At 45.2% G+C, this 14,209-nt stretch overlaps 1 protein-coding gene across 1 annotated transcript in view; it reads left to right on the forward strand.

Moving 5' to 3' along the window:
• The window catches only part of BARX2 (BARX homeobox 2), a 76,316-nt gene extending 63,240 nt beyond the window's left edge, over window positions 1-13,076 (forward strand). The window contains exons 3-4 of the mRNA XM_042905126.1: window positions 2,823-2,907; window positions 12,314-13,076. Coding sequence (XP_042761060.1) covers window positions 2,823-2,907; window positions 12,314-12,580 — 352 coding nt within the window. The 3' untranslated portion in view covers window positions 12,581-13,076. The remainder of the gene's footprint in view (window positions 1-2,822; window positions 2,908-12,313) is intronic.
• The last annotated feature ends 1,133 nt before the right edge of the window (window positions 13,077-14,209 follow it).

A 14,209-nucleotide genomic window follows, 5' to 3' on the forward strand; every position in this document is an offset into this window, starting at 1 on the left:
TTCGGTACCCCCCGCATGTGATGGAGAGCCTCGGGGATGTGGGCAACCAGGTGAGGTGAGCACATTATTTACCACTTGTGTGGTGGTTTACCAGAAGGGCTTCAACAGGGTAAAACTTAAGGCTTATTTTCTAGAAGCCAGAGGATTCTTTAACAGAAATGTTAGTTCCTAATAAAGCTCCTGGGACTTCCGGATACCTGCCCAGGCACCTCTCAGGTGACCTACGTAGGATTGATTCACTTGCCTGGGGAGAAGGACACCATCTGGTTGGCATGGAAGCTGCCGCCTTAACCCGCCCTCTCCCGTGTTCCTCACCTCCCTATGTACGTGACCAGGGCCATGAGCACTCCCTCCTCCCACAGCTTTCTCCCTCTTCCCCTTTGTTTGTTTCTCCAGTTTCCTAGGTGACCCCATTTAAGTGAATATGCAGGGAAGTGAGAATTTGTAACGGTGGCAGGTAATGAGAGAAAGCTGATGACAGTGAAGCTGTTTCTGTAGCCAGAGTGAGTCAGGGGTGCATTTTTCCCAAGTGAGCTAACGCCATGTGCTAACACAACGCACAGAGCTGCGAACTGAGCCTTCCATTGACTAATGCACCTGATGGCCTCAGGTGAACCGGGCTGGAAGGCGCGGTGGGAGCCTGGGAGACCAGAAGCCTGTGGCATGGCCCCCTGGGTCCTTGGTTCTTCATGAATGACTGCCTGGGAAACAGCTCTCTGTTAGCGGGGGAGACCTAAGTGCTGTTGGCAGCGGGGCTTTATTAGCTTCAGTCTGTTAATCACTTTCAATAAAACTGTTAGCTTCCAGTAGCCCTTTTCCTGGGACGGCCAGACATACATGAATGCAGATTTAAGACAGGCTCTGAAGTTCCTCGGAGAAAGACTGTGTTTAGTATTGGAGGTTTAAATTGCGCACTCTAGTCGGAGCAGGGGGGCTGGGCAGTGCACCCGGCAGTACCAGGAATTAGCACCTGGAACCTTCATTGCCGATACCCATTGGCCTTCCTGATGGTGATATGTTGCTCCTCACTCTCACGGGGAAGATAGTTGGAGCTGAGAACTCACACCTGGGAGTCCCTGAGGCTCAGGTTCTTGGCTCTGAAGGTTTGTGTGAGATAAGGGACCTTAGATCCACAAATTATGATCCTTAGAAACCTCAGAATTGTAATCCTTAGGATCCTGGGACCCTTGAAAGTGGTGACCCCTGCTCATTATATCAAGGGTGCTCATCCCAAATTACTGCTCTAGCTGTCCATACTTCTGCAGTGACCCAGGTTGGAGCCACAGGGAGACAGCTAGGGTTGGCTCAAGGAGGTGGTCCAACCAGTTGATGCTCAGGTAGACCTGGGGTTCTGAACAAAGTAGGTCAACAAAGTAGTTGTAATCTTGAGGACTGGGTTTGGAAGCCTGGTTCTTTTTCACATTTAATATGCTCCAATTGGGTTGTTTGCTACACCTTATGATGTGGCACCCACCCCTGCATTCTTCTCCACAAAAGCTTGAGCAAGGACTTCCCTTTGACAGATCTAACTTGTACAAAAATATGGTGGGTGGAGGGGAGCCCCTATACAGGAGGAGGACTATAAGACAGACGTAAGCAAGTTTGAATTCTGGCTCCACTTCTCACTCTAGGATCATCTACCAAGGGTCAGCAAAGTTTTTCTTGTACAGGGTCAGCGAGAAAATATTTTCAGTTTTGTGGGCCATATAGTCTTTGTCTCCACCATTCAACTCTCAGGCTGTAGCATGAAAGTCGCCACGGACAGTACGTAACAAAACTTTATTTACGAAAGCAAGTAGCAGACAGGATTTAGCCATGGTTAACAAGAGATTCTAGTCTCTCCAAGCTTCAAATCTCTCATCCATAAGATGGGGAATAATTATACCTACTTCACAGCACTGTGAATGGAAGAAATAAGACAGCGTATGTCAGGGGCTTAGCACGGGGGCCTGGGTACTCAAGAAATAGTTGCTCTGTTGTCAGAAGTAACTCCAACCTCACACCTCCCAGGAATGGCTTTGACATTCAGGACTTTTCAGAAGGCTACAGAGAAATGCAGAACCGTGGTTAAAAGCAGAATGGGAAACAGGAGGGGCTACTGATTTAATTTCATTTGGAGTCTACCATTATAACAGTTTAGGGCAGCTACAAGGAATGAATCAATCCATCAGAAGGTATTTTTGAGTCCTTGGTCTGGCTTTAGAATGTGATAGGCACATTTGTGGACTCTGCCCTTGCAGTTGAGTCAGGGAGACACAAATTATTCATGTGAAACAGTTAGAGAACACTTGAGAATGTGGAGCCACCTCGGTGAGGGCTGACAGTTGGGAAGGTACAGAGCAGATAATCCATGGGAGGTGTCATGGGTGTGGGGAGGCTCACCTGGTGGGGGGGGGGGGAGTGGCTTGAGCCAGATCTGGGATGATGAGCAGGATTTTGACAAGGATGATAGGTCTTAACTTTTCCTTTCCAGTATGGATTTGGGGGTCAGAGCCCTTATTTTGTGTAGGATCCCAGTAAAGACTCTGTCAGGTCAGAAAGAGGACTTTGCAGTCAAGGCTGAGAAATCCTCTTTGGGTCCAGGGTAGACACTGAATGTTTCCAGGATGATTGCCCTAGGTATCTGTGGGTGTGGGCAACTGTTTCCTAGGTTCCCAGAGTTTCATCCATGAGATTCTTGGAAAGTATAGTTTTGGGGGGAAGAACTGGTTTAATGGAGGACATTCACGCATTGATAGCAGTGCCAGAGTTGGTCAAAGGACCCCATCTCTACTGCCCTTCCCCTCCTTCCTCATCCTTCCTCTGTATCTCATGCCTTCTAGGTTGGACTTGGCCCAGTCTCTGGGACTCACTCAACTGCAGGTGAAGACTTGGTATCAGAACCGCAGGATGAAGTGGAAGAAAATGGTAAGAAAGAAGAGAGTGAGTCTCACCATGTGCCCATCATGATGGGAAAAAGTCTTACTACAGGGCTGGTAAGGAGGCAGGAAGGACCATTTGGTGGTTTGGGTTCCAGAGAGTGTGATTCCTATCATGATGCTGGCTGTGGGGGGAGGCAGTTTGAACAGTCAGATAAGTCATTCCTCCTGACCTGGATTTCCTGACCAGAAGGATATTCTTTTTCACAGTTTCCTTAGAAATAAAAGAAAGCCCACAAGCTTCTCAGTTGCTAGTTTTAACCCCACCTGCTAGCCTTTTCAAAGAACTTCCTTCCCCCTCCCACCAGTAGCTTAGAATAGAAGTCAGTACTCTTTGTTTATAATGACATATAGGACCCATCTGTTGTTCCTGTAGCTCTGTGTCCTGTAATGCAGTGATTCTCAAACTTTAGTGGGTATCAGAGTAACCTGGGTTGCAGGCAAAAACATAGAACTCCAGGAGCCTCCCAACACCCTGACTGCAGAGATCTGTGACAGGGCTGGGAATGCATGTGCTAACAAGCTCCCAGCTTCCTCTGATGCACTTGATATAAGGACTACGGGGTCCCTAATACTACTCTACCACCTAGCTAATGCCTCATTCCATCTTTGGTTTTTCAGTGGACTGATGAACAGAAACATCTCTCTAAACAAACCCCCCCCCCAAAAAAAAAACAAATCTACATCTCTTATATTTTGAGGAACTCAACTTCCTTTAAAAAAAAAAAAAACAGTTTGAAAGATGTGTTAAACCCAAACTTCCCAAGTAGTTGAGTGTTTCATTTCCAGTTTTGTAAACTGCAAGGGGAAAAGGTCAAAGCCCAGAGAACAGAGGTGAGCTGGGAAAAGAGGCTGGGAAGCAGCCTATTTTCTTTAGGGACCAGGAATACTCAGAAACCTCAGAATTGTAATCCTCAGAAACCTGGGACCCGGTCCTTTGTCAGTCCTCACTGAATCCTACTGGTCCTTTCTCGTCTCGCATGGACCAGGGGGTCCAGGCCTGCTTGGTTGACATTCTAATTTGCTAACCCATCTGGTCATGCGCCATCTTCTCTGGCATTTCAAAGGCTAGAATCTGATTTTTTTTTTTTATACAATCACTGGAGAATATTACCTTAGCTATTGGAGAATAGCTAAGGTAATTATCCATCCCCTGGTTTTCAGGAAAACAAGTAAGCTAATAGATATTTTTAATAGCTAATAGATAGTGAGACATTGTCTCATTTTTTGTGTTTTTGTCCAGTAATTTTTTCTGAAAACTTTAGTTCTTGCTGTTGACTGCTAACAATGAAAAAAATAAATACATTGTAAATTAATATTAATGGGAAACGTTAAAAAAAAAAAAAGCCAACAAGGCAGCATTTATCTTCCCGGAAGGAAATTCCTAGGCAAATCTCATCATTTCCTCTGGGAAGGCCTGAGCCTGAGCGGAAGGGAGGTTCATGAAGGTGGAGGCCGTGTGGCTCGCGGAGTGCTTGCGAGGCGAGGCCTAGATGTCACTTGCGTGTACAAAACACACATACGCTGGGTGAATCAGCGCGTGTGTTAGCCTCTCTTGTGAGCCATGCCTTGTCCTAGGCATTATGGGAAGTAACGAAATAAGATGTAAGCCTGCCTTCATGGCATTTGTGATCTAGCTGGGGAATCGAGGTCCAGGAAGCAGCCAGGGAGCACATGATGATGAGTTATAATTACTGGGCGGTGTATAAGCCCACAAGAGTTCAGAGGACAGGTATGTGAGAAGGGTGCCGGGAGAAGGTGCCGGATAAATGGGATTCAGTTAAATAGTGTTCATCGCAACACCTCGAGAACGCTAACACACACGTGAAAACGATGGCGGAAACCTCCTGGGGGACTGATCTCAGAAAGAACCAGATCTGGGAGTTAGAAACCCTGGGCCAAGTTCCCATGCCTGTCCCTCCCTGACTGATTTTGGGCAAGTCTGCCACCCACCTCCTTCCTCCGTCAATCATCATCATCGACATCAATGTCTCCTGAGCGGCAGAGGCATTGTTGAAATCGGTTATCAGCAATCTCTTCGTGAGTCAGACGATTAATGAATTGACAGCTCGCCATCCCTGCCAGCACCGCCCGATGCCCGTGGGACGAGCGTGTGCCTTTGCCTCCGACGTCACTTGCTGGTCACCCGCCACGGTGCTACAGGCACAGTGTGAGCTGGTTATCCATGTCATATAAGACAAGATGGAAGTAAGTGAGCAGATTGAACCTCAGCGTGCCACAGGCCAACCACATTCAGGTCCCTTTAGGAAGCAAGAGCCCCAGGCTCTCCATTCACCAGTTATTTATTGAGCATATATTGGAGCACCAGGCAATGGAGATGCAAAGGTAGGTCATGAACCCGTCCGTTCCAAAATAAAATTAGAGCTAGATACTCAGTCAAGGAGGAGGAGACCGACCTGTAAAACTAGTAATCATTCAGAGTGATCAGGGCAACAGGGGGATTTACTGGGTTCAGAATCAGGATAGAGAAGGGAGGGCTTCACGTTGGTTTTAGTGGGTGAATAGAAGTGGGCCAGGCGAAGGTGGGAAGAGCGTCATGGGCAGAAATCCTTGGAGCACTTGAACTACTTCAGAATGGCCAGAGCTAAAAGGAGAGAGAGGGTCGTTGCTCAGTTTGTGGGTCTGAGTTCCGACTCTCCCAGAACAGCGAGCCATTGTTGGGGGCCTGAGCCTGATTGCCTCATGTTTTCCTGGTAAAACTCTTTCAAGGCTATCTCTTCAAGTACTGGGAGAGAAAGAAAAAGCTAATTGGGTAATAAAGATGTCTCAAGGCTAGTAACCTAATTGGAACTGGAAAAAGATTAGCACTTGATTCTGAGTTATTCACACGGCGGCCAACGATAGTGCTGCCAGAGGCCAGATAGCATCTCTGACTAGTTTTTACCGGTCAGCATTTGTAAGCTATAGCAGGTTGGGTAAATTTAATCTTGCACATTAGATGGGACGCTCACCCTCCACTCCATTTCTCTTTGGCTTTAGTTCCAGGAGGACCCAGAATGTTTTGCAACAGGCTGAAAGTGCCTCATTATTCAGTGATCTCTTTCAGCTCTAACACGCAGTTCTGTTCTGTGAGAGGATCCAAATGTATTCACCACCTTCCTGCCCCGGTCACAGAATTGGGTGGGCCACAGACCATGTACCATCATCAGCAAGTCTCCAGAATAGGCAACAATTCCACACAATGCTACCAGTTACTGTCTATGTAATCTTGAGCAGGTTACTTAACCTCTGTGCGCCTGTTTCCTCATTAGTACAATGCCTAATATACATGTACCTTATAGGGTTGTGGTGTTGACTGAGCTAATCCCTGTAAAGCTCTTACCACCATGCCTGCTGCATAGTATGCAGCTGAGAAATTTAGCTGCCACCCTCCTCCTCCTCCTCCTCCTCCTCATTTACCTATCCATGCTTTCTGAGGCCAGGAGACACAAGCTGAAATTTCCAGGGGCTCTGAATGTTTCTTTTGGATGAGAGCGATCCTGGCTGTTTGTTCTTTCTCACTGAGCACTTGCTGGGTTGTCTCCCAGTCAGTGTCTTCGTGTTTGGGGCCCTGCTTGAGGCACCACTGGGCCTTTAGGACAGAAAGGCTGCTGAACAGGGTGCTGGGAAGAGATTCATGCTGGAGAATCTGAACTTGCCTCTCACTGCTTGGGAACACTCATCAGTTTAGCAGACTCTCACTGCTCCAGAGAGCTGCAAATGAAGACAGAGAAAAAGGAGCAAAAAGCACCCCGGTTAATGAGTCCGTGGCCGAGGGTCTGCTGGGAGACTGCATAACTGCAGATAAATATTAGAAATAACAGGAGCACAGGGCTGCTCAGTGGTTGGCTCAGTTGGTTGGGCGTCCGACTTTGGCTCAGGTTGTGATCCTGCAATTCGTGAGGTCAAGCCCCGCGTTGGTTCGCTGCTGTCAGTGCAAAGCCCCCTTCGGTCCAGTCTTCTCTCTCTCTGCCCCTCCCCTGCTTGTGCTCTTGCTCTCTCTCAAAAATAAATAAACCTTAAAAAAAAAAAAAGGAAAGAAAAGAAATAACAGCGGCACATTTTAGGTATCCTTTGTACATTATGCACAATGAGCGTTAGATTCAAATGGGCAGGGTTTTGTGTTCAAATCCCAGCCCTGCCCTCGGCTTGCTCTTTGACCACGACAAACCACTTCTGCCTGCTCGGTTTCCTGTCTGAGTAATGGAGGAGGTAGAGGGTTCCTCCCTGCATTGACATTACAGCTGTGCTGTCAAACTGCCTGTCCCTGACCCAAGCGCCTCGGGAAGGAAAGAGAGGCCTGTCCTGACATCTTCAGCAACAGAACATTTGAAAAACAGTTGTAAAACTCTAGTTTTAGAGTTCTGAGGCAGACTGGCAGCAGGCACAGCTAATAGACGTAGATGGTGTGCAAGCTGTTTTTCCAAGAGGCATGTGACCTCGAGAGCAGTGGGTTGTCTGACTCTCCCAACTGAGGGAACTAAACTGGCTTTAGGAGTCATTGGGAAGGAGGGATCTGGGGAGGAGGGCCACAGGGTGCATGAGAATGTGCAGCTCCTGGAGTGGGGCGGTTGTGAGATAATGGCACATCTCAGGTGTGCTGGGAGGCAGGGGGCCAGAGGTTGAATGCGGGAAGCAGCCAAGAGGGTAGTTATCTCCTAATTACTGCTTGTGCTGGAATGTTTTATTCCATTTAGAAAATGGTCTGGTTGTTTTTATTATTATTTTTTTTCATGCGGTAGGAAAACAGCCAGGTGGGGTCTATCCAAGCTGTGTGGGTGGTGTTCTCTAATTGCTGGGCTGGACTTTCTTTTGCCAATTAGGTGGCTTCCTTAGACCTGCCCTTTTATAACTTGATTACTATATGGGGCAACTTAATTTTGTATAACCTCTTTTATACCAAGTGGAGCTGCTTTCAACATGTCAGTTCCATCTTGGCACATCTGGGTGCTTTCAACAGCCTGCACTCAGACTGAATTAAAAATCAGATGCTGACTTATGTGAAAAGGAATATATAGGGACGCCTTCTCCCCAGAGGTGGATTCTGTCAGCATGTATCCCTTGTTAGAGGTCCCCTTCATATCTCTGTGTTTGCTGTTTGCATGGAAAGTACAGTGGCCAAGCAGATTCCTGGCTAGAAGGAGGTGTTTACTGAGAGCTAATGGGTTTCCTCGTGCCATATACAAAAAATAAAGTGAACCCCAGACCTAAATGTAAAAGCTAAAACTGTAAAACTCTTAGAAGAAAATTTAAGAGTAAGTATGCACAGCCCTGGACTTGGCAAAACCTGCTTAGCACACTAAAAGCACAAGCAACAAAAGAGAAAATAAACTGGGCTTCATCAACATTAAAAACCTTTGTGCTGTAAAGGACATCCTCAAGGAAGCAAAAAGACAATACACAGAATGGGAGAATGCATTTGCAAATCTTGTATCTGATAATGGACCTATATCCAGAATGTATAAAAAGCTATTACAACTCGGTAATAAAAAGACAACCAGATTTTCAAATGGGCAAAGGATTCTTCTTCTAAAGAAGACACAGAGCTGGCCCATAAGCACAGGAAAAGATGCCAAACTTCGTTAGTCATCAGGGAAGTGCAACTTACACGGGAGACCACTTCCTACCCACCGGCATGGCTATAACCACAAAGATAGAATATCAAGTATTGGTGAGCATATGGAGAACTGGAACCTTCATATACTGCTGATTGGCATGGTGCCACTGCTTTAGAAAACAGGTCTGGAAGCTCGTCAAAAAAATGTAGTGACCCTATGACCAGCAATTCCATTTGTAGGTAGGTACCCAAAAGAACTGAACAGATACTTCTATACCCATCTTCATGGCAGCACTGTTCACAGCAGCCAAAAGGTAGAAGCAACCCAGGTGCCCATCAACTGACACATGGGCAGATGGAATGTGGCATATCCATACAGTCTATGTTAGTTGGCCATAAAACGGAATTGAAATATCGATATATGCTACAACATGGATGACCCTTGAAAACATTATACTGACTGAAAAGAAGCCAGTCACAAAGGATGACATATTGTATAACCTAATTCATACGAAATGTCCAGAGTAGGCAAATTTGTGGAAACAGAATCAAGATCAGCAGTTGCCTAGGGTTGGGGAGCAGGGGCTGGGGAGAAATACAGAATGACTGTTAACGAGTGTGGGGTTTCTTTTGGGGGGCAATGAAAATGTTCTAAAATTGGATTCTGGTGATAGTTGTACAATTCTGACTGTACTAAAAATCACAGAATTGTCGATATGAATGGATGAAGTGTATGGTATGTGAATTATATCTCAGTAAAGCTGTTTTAAAAAGAACCTATGGTTTATTGAATTCATTCATTCTTACAATTTGGCACTGGAGATCCTGTGCTCCTCTCAAAGGAAAGAGTAAGTATTTAGTGACTGCAGAGATATAGTTAGAAGTTGCTTGCCTGGAGCCTGACGCAAGGGATAGATGTAGGACTCACCTTCAAGGAGCCTCTGTTCAACTACGGAAGATAAGATTAAGCTAGTTATGTAAGCAGCAAAAATATAGTTCGCTCCTAATTATCTGTGCTAATCCAGGTACTCCTGAAGCCCTTCTCACTAGCTGCTGAGAAAATCAACAACTAAACCACACCAGAGTACAGAGCCAGTGGAAGGACTATCTGTTATGTTCTAAAGTAACACATAAATATTTTTAGAGTTACCCCTTCGTAAGTCATGGTACCCTTGTGAACATCACACACTGGGATAATAATGTATGAGATCAGCAAAGGCCATTTGGGATACTGTTATTTTGCTTGCTTTATATCTTTCTTCACCTCTAGGAAAAGGCTTGTTGTTCAATACCAGTTATTGAATGCCTGCTATGTGCAAGGGCTGAGTGGGTGGGACAGGCAAGTAAACATGCAGTGACAGTGGTTTATGAAAAGTGCTCGCATGGAGGGAGTGTAAGAGCTCATAGGGCACATGGTGGAGGGTGTTGGACTTCCACTTGGGAGATCACAGAAGGCTCCCAGGAGAAGCACTACCTAACCTGAGTTAACCAGATGAGGAGGGTGGGAGGCCTATTCTGGACCGAGGAAATCTGCCATTCAGAAAAAGTTCTTGCTCTTTCCAGTACACTATCTGTTGGTCACCCTGTGAGATAAGGTATTATTATCTCTGTTTTGCAGATAAGGAAACTGAGGCTCAGAGTCTTTAAAGAACTCTGAACTCTCCCAAGGACAAAACAGAAAAGTAACAGAGTTAACATTTAATCTAGTTATTCTGCTTTCAAAGCTAGCTAGAACTTTCTATTCTCTACTACACCCTTGAACACTATAATTCTATATTTCTTTTTTTTTTTCAGTTTTTAAACACGTTTTTGAAATTTACATCCAAGTTAGTTAACATATATAATAGGGTAATAATGATTCAGGAATAGAATTTAGTGATTCATCATTTACATATAACACCCAGTGCTCATCCCAACAAGTGCCCTCCTTAAAGCCCATTGCCCATTTAGCCCATCCCCCACCCAACACCCTTCCAGCAACCCTCAATTTGTTCTCTGTATTTAAGAGTCTCATGGGGCACCTGGGTGGCTCAGTCGGTTAAGCGTCCAACTTTGGCTCAGGTCATGATCTTGCTGCTCATGGGTTTGAGCCCTGCATTGGGCTCTGTGCTGACATCTCAGAGCCTGGAGCCTGCTTTGGATTCTGTGTCTCCCTCTCTGCCCCTCCCCCACTCACACTCTGTCTTTCTCTCTCAAAAATGAATAAATATTAAAATTTTTTTAAAGAGTCTCTTATGGTTTGTCTCCCTCTCTGTTTTTATATTATTTTTGCTTCCCTTCCCTTATGTTCATCTGTTTTGTATCTTAAATTCCACATATGAATGAAATCATATGATATTTGTCTTTCTCTGGCTGACTTTGCTTAGCATAATACATTCTAGTTCCATCCATTTGTTGCAAATGGCAAGATCTCATTCTTTTTGATCACTGAGTGATATTCCATTGTATATATATACCACATCTTCTTTATCTGTTCATTAGTCGATGGACATTTGTTGTCTTTCCACACTTTGGCTATTGTCGATAGTGCTGCTATAAACATTGGGGTGCATGTGCCCCTTTGAAACAGCGCACCTGTATCCTTTGGATAAATACCTAGTGCAATTGCTGGGCCGTAGGGTAGCTCTATTTTTAAGTTTTCGGGGAACCTCCATACTGTTTTCCAGAGCGGCCACACCAGTTTGCATTCCCACCAGCAGTGCAAAAGGGTTCCTCTTTGTTCGCATCCTCGCCAACACCTGTTGTTGCCTGATTTACTCATTTTATCCATTCTGACAGATGTGAGGTAGTATCTCATTGTGGTTTTGATATGGATTTGCCTGATGATGAGTGATGCTGAGCACGTTTTCATGTGTCTGTTAGCCATCTGGATATCTTCTTTGGAAAAGTGTCTGTTCATGTCTTTTGCCCATTTCTTCACTGGATTATGTCTTTTGGGTGTTGAGTTTGGTAAGTTCTTTATAGATACAATTCTATATTTCTTACATTTTTTTCTGATTACAGAAATATATGATCATTGTTTAAAAAAATTAGAAAATACAAAAAAAATTTAAAAATTATTGATCATCTTCATACTGCAACCAAGGTGGTATATAGTTGTCTGTCCTCTAGTTTGGATTATGCTGGTATAACCTGTTTTCCACAAAAGTATATTAATAATATTTCCCGTATCACTAAACATTCTCCTACATAATAACTGTAATGGTTATCAAGTATTCTCTGTTTGGGATATACTGTATTTATCTACCCAATCATATTGCAGAAATTTAGAGTATATTTCCCCCAGTTTTTGCTGTTAAAACCAATTCTTTGATGAACATTTTTTGCAGATCAATCTTTACATCAGTCTTTGATGACTTCCTTAGGCTTAATTACTAGAAGTGGAATTTCTATGTCAGAGTGTACACATTTTAAGACTTTTGATTTGAATTCTCAGATTGCCTTTTGAGATGGTTGCACCCTTTACACTTCGATACTGGAGTATGAGTATTTCTCTTCCTGCTTGCTATAAATACTGTCTTTTTCTTTTAACTTGTCAACTTGATAGAAATCACAGTAATATTTTAATTTTTTTATTTCTTTCCTTACCGTTGAAGTTGGATTTTTTAAATGTGTTTGTGATCATTTTATTTAATGCCAAAATATGTAATATTGACGGAAAATGAGTAATGAACATTTAACGAATGAAAATGTCTTTATACCCTAGAAGTGATGAGTTGAAAATCCTTTTTGCCAGGCCATCACTGCTGGGAATGGATGGTATAGATGCTCTTGACTGGGAAAGAGGAGGGAGGAAGTTGTTTATTAGATTTAATGACCATCCTTTTTTCCCATATAGGTTCTTAAAGGTGGACAGGAAGCACCCACAAAACCCAAAGGTCGTCCCAAGAAGAACTCCATCCCCACCTCAGAAGAGATTGAAGCTGAAGAGAAGATGAACAGCCAGGCCCAGAGCCAGGAGCGCCTTGCACCCTCCCAGAGACAGGAGGAGCTCTGTGACACACAGGAAGCAAAAGCATGCGATGTCCCCTTAGAGATGCCAGAGCCCCCAGGCCAGCCCCAAGAGTTGCCAGTAGCCTCTTCGGAACCCCCACCATCAAGCTAAAATAAAACTCTTTGGGGGGAAGGGGGAGATGGGGAGGAATGGAAAGAGAAGGCAGGGAGAATAGGGAACCGCTTCCCAAAGCCTGGTAAACTCGGTGGGGGGGAGGGGGACAAGAGATCCTGGTCCCCCTCTCCCCCACGGGTCTCAGTGGTTTTCATCACAAGCATTTGATGAAGACTTGGCTTGCCTTAGGCCTTTCTGTTCCTGAAAGGCTGCTTTAGCCATGGGATGCCCTTGACGAAGGGAAACAGTGCCTTGGAACTGCCTGCCCCCACTGGGGTGGTGGCTTCGGGGCTGGGTGCAAGAGGCCTGCCCATGTTGCGAGCCCCACCCTGGCGTGGTGGAGGACTGCTCTGGCTCTCTCCCTGCCAGCCTCTGGGCAGCCCGGCGTCCAAGCAGAGAGAGATGGAGAAGCTTGGGCAGCACGCCTGGCTTCCTTGCTGACTCAGCACTTAACTTCTGTAGTTTTGAAAGAGAATTTAATGGTTTTGGTTGTTTTTTTTGGGGGGGGGGGTGGGGCCGGTGAGGGCGGACAAAGAAAAGTTGGGGGAAGGGAGTTCTGAATTATTAGACTTGTTTCTGAATAAAGTTTGTTTGAAGACTCGTGTGCCTTTGTACCCATTACAAGATGGTCAGGTGACCTGAGAACGGATACGCCTTGTTTTTCTTGCTTTTTTGAGTTGCCATCCCTGAAGCTGCAACGCAGATATGTTAAGAAAACTTTTATTTTTTAATGAAAAATAAATCTTTCAAAAGGATTGGGTGTTTGGTTTCTTCGGGGGAGTATATTTAGCCCTTTCTGAATATGTCTTCTGGAAAGAAAGACCCAGAGAGCTAGCCCGGCTCCCTGGGCTTTAATTTCCCCCGCTGTCAAATAAAAGATTGGGCTCTGCCCACCACCCCTCCCACCGCCTTCTGCCAGAGTCGCTCTGCCATCAGCCACTTTACACTGTAGCCTTCCAACTGTAAACATTCCTTTACTTTTTTGAAGAGATGATAAATGTATTTGTTTCAAAAATCCAAAAAGACTTGCTCCCCACCTCCACCCTGCATAGGTAACCATTTTTATTGGTTTCTTGTTTATCTTTCTTTAAACATGGATGTTTAAAATTGGATCATTTGGATGATGGGCTCCGCCACAAAAGGAGATTTGAGAGCTCCTTGCTAGATGTGCTCTGCGATTCGAAATTTAAAATGATTCCCCAGCTTTCAGTAAGACCAGGAAAGAGGGGACTCCAGACTCGCTGAAGAACTGTGACCATCTCTTTGTCGCGCCCGCTGGCCCAGAGGCCTGACCTCACAGGGGTCCCCTTGATCTGCATTTCCCTGCACGCTCCCTGCTGATGTCCTGCTGGGCAGAGCGCCCACCCTGCACGCTGGCAGCTCACCATCCCACAGTTACTCTGGGCTCAGGAAACGTAAACCAGCTTCTAGTCATGGCCTCCACTAGGGAGCAAAACGTGTTGCTTGTTCTGTGAAACAAATCACGTAATTCTTTTCAAAGGTACGTGGGACCGATCTGCTTGTTTTCGGTAATCCGGCTGCCTGCTTCCCTCCATTAACACCGACAACGAGAGAGACTGCGACTTTGATTTGGCGAGGCAATGCCTTCATCCCCTTCGCTATTGA

Source organism: Panthera leo, chromosome D1 (assembly GCF_018350215.1).
Source record: "Panthera leo isolate Ple1 chromosome D1, P.leo_Ple1_pat1.1, whole genome shotgun sequence".
Lineage (NCBI taxonomy): Eukaryota > Metazoa > Chordata > Mammalia > Carnivora > Felidae > Panthera > Panthera leo.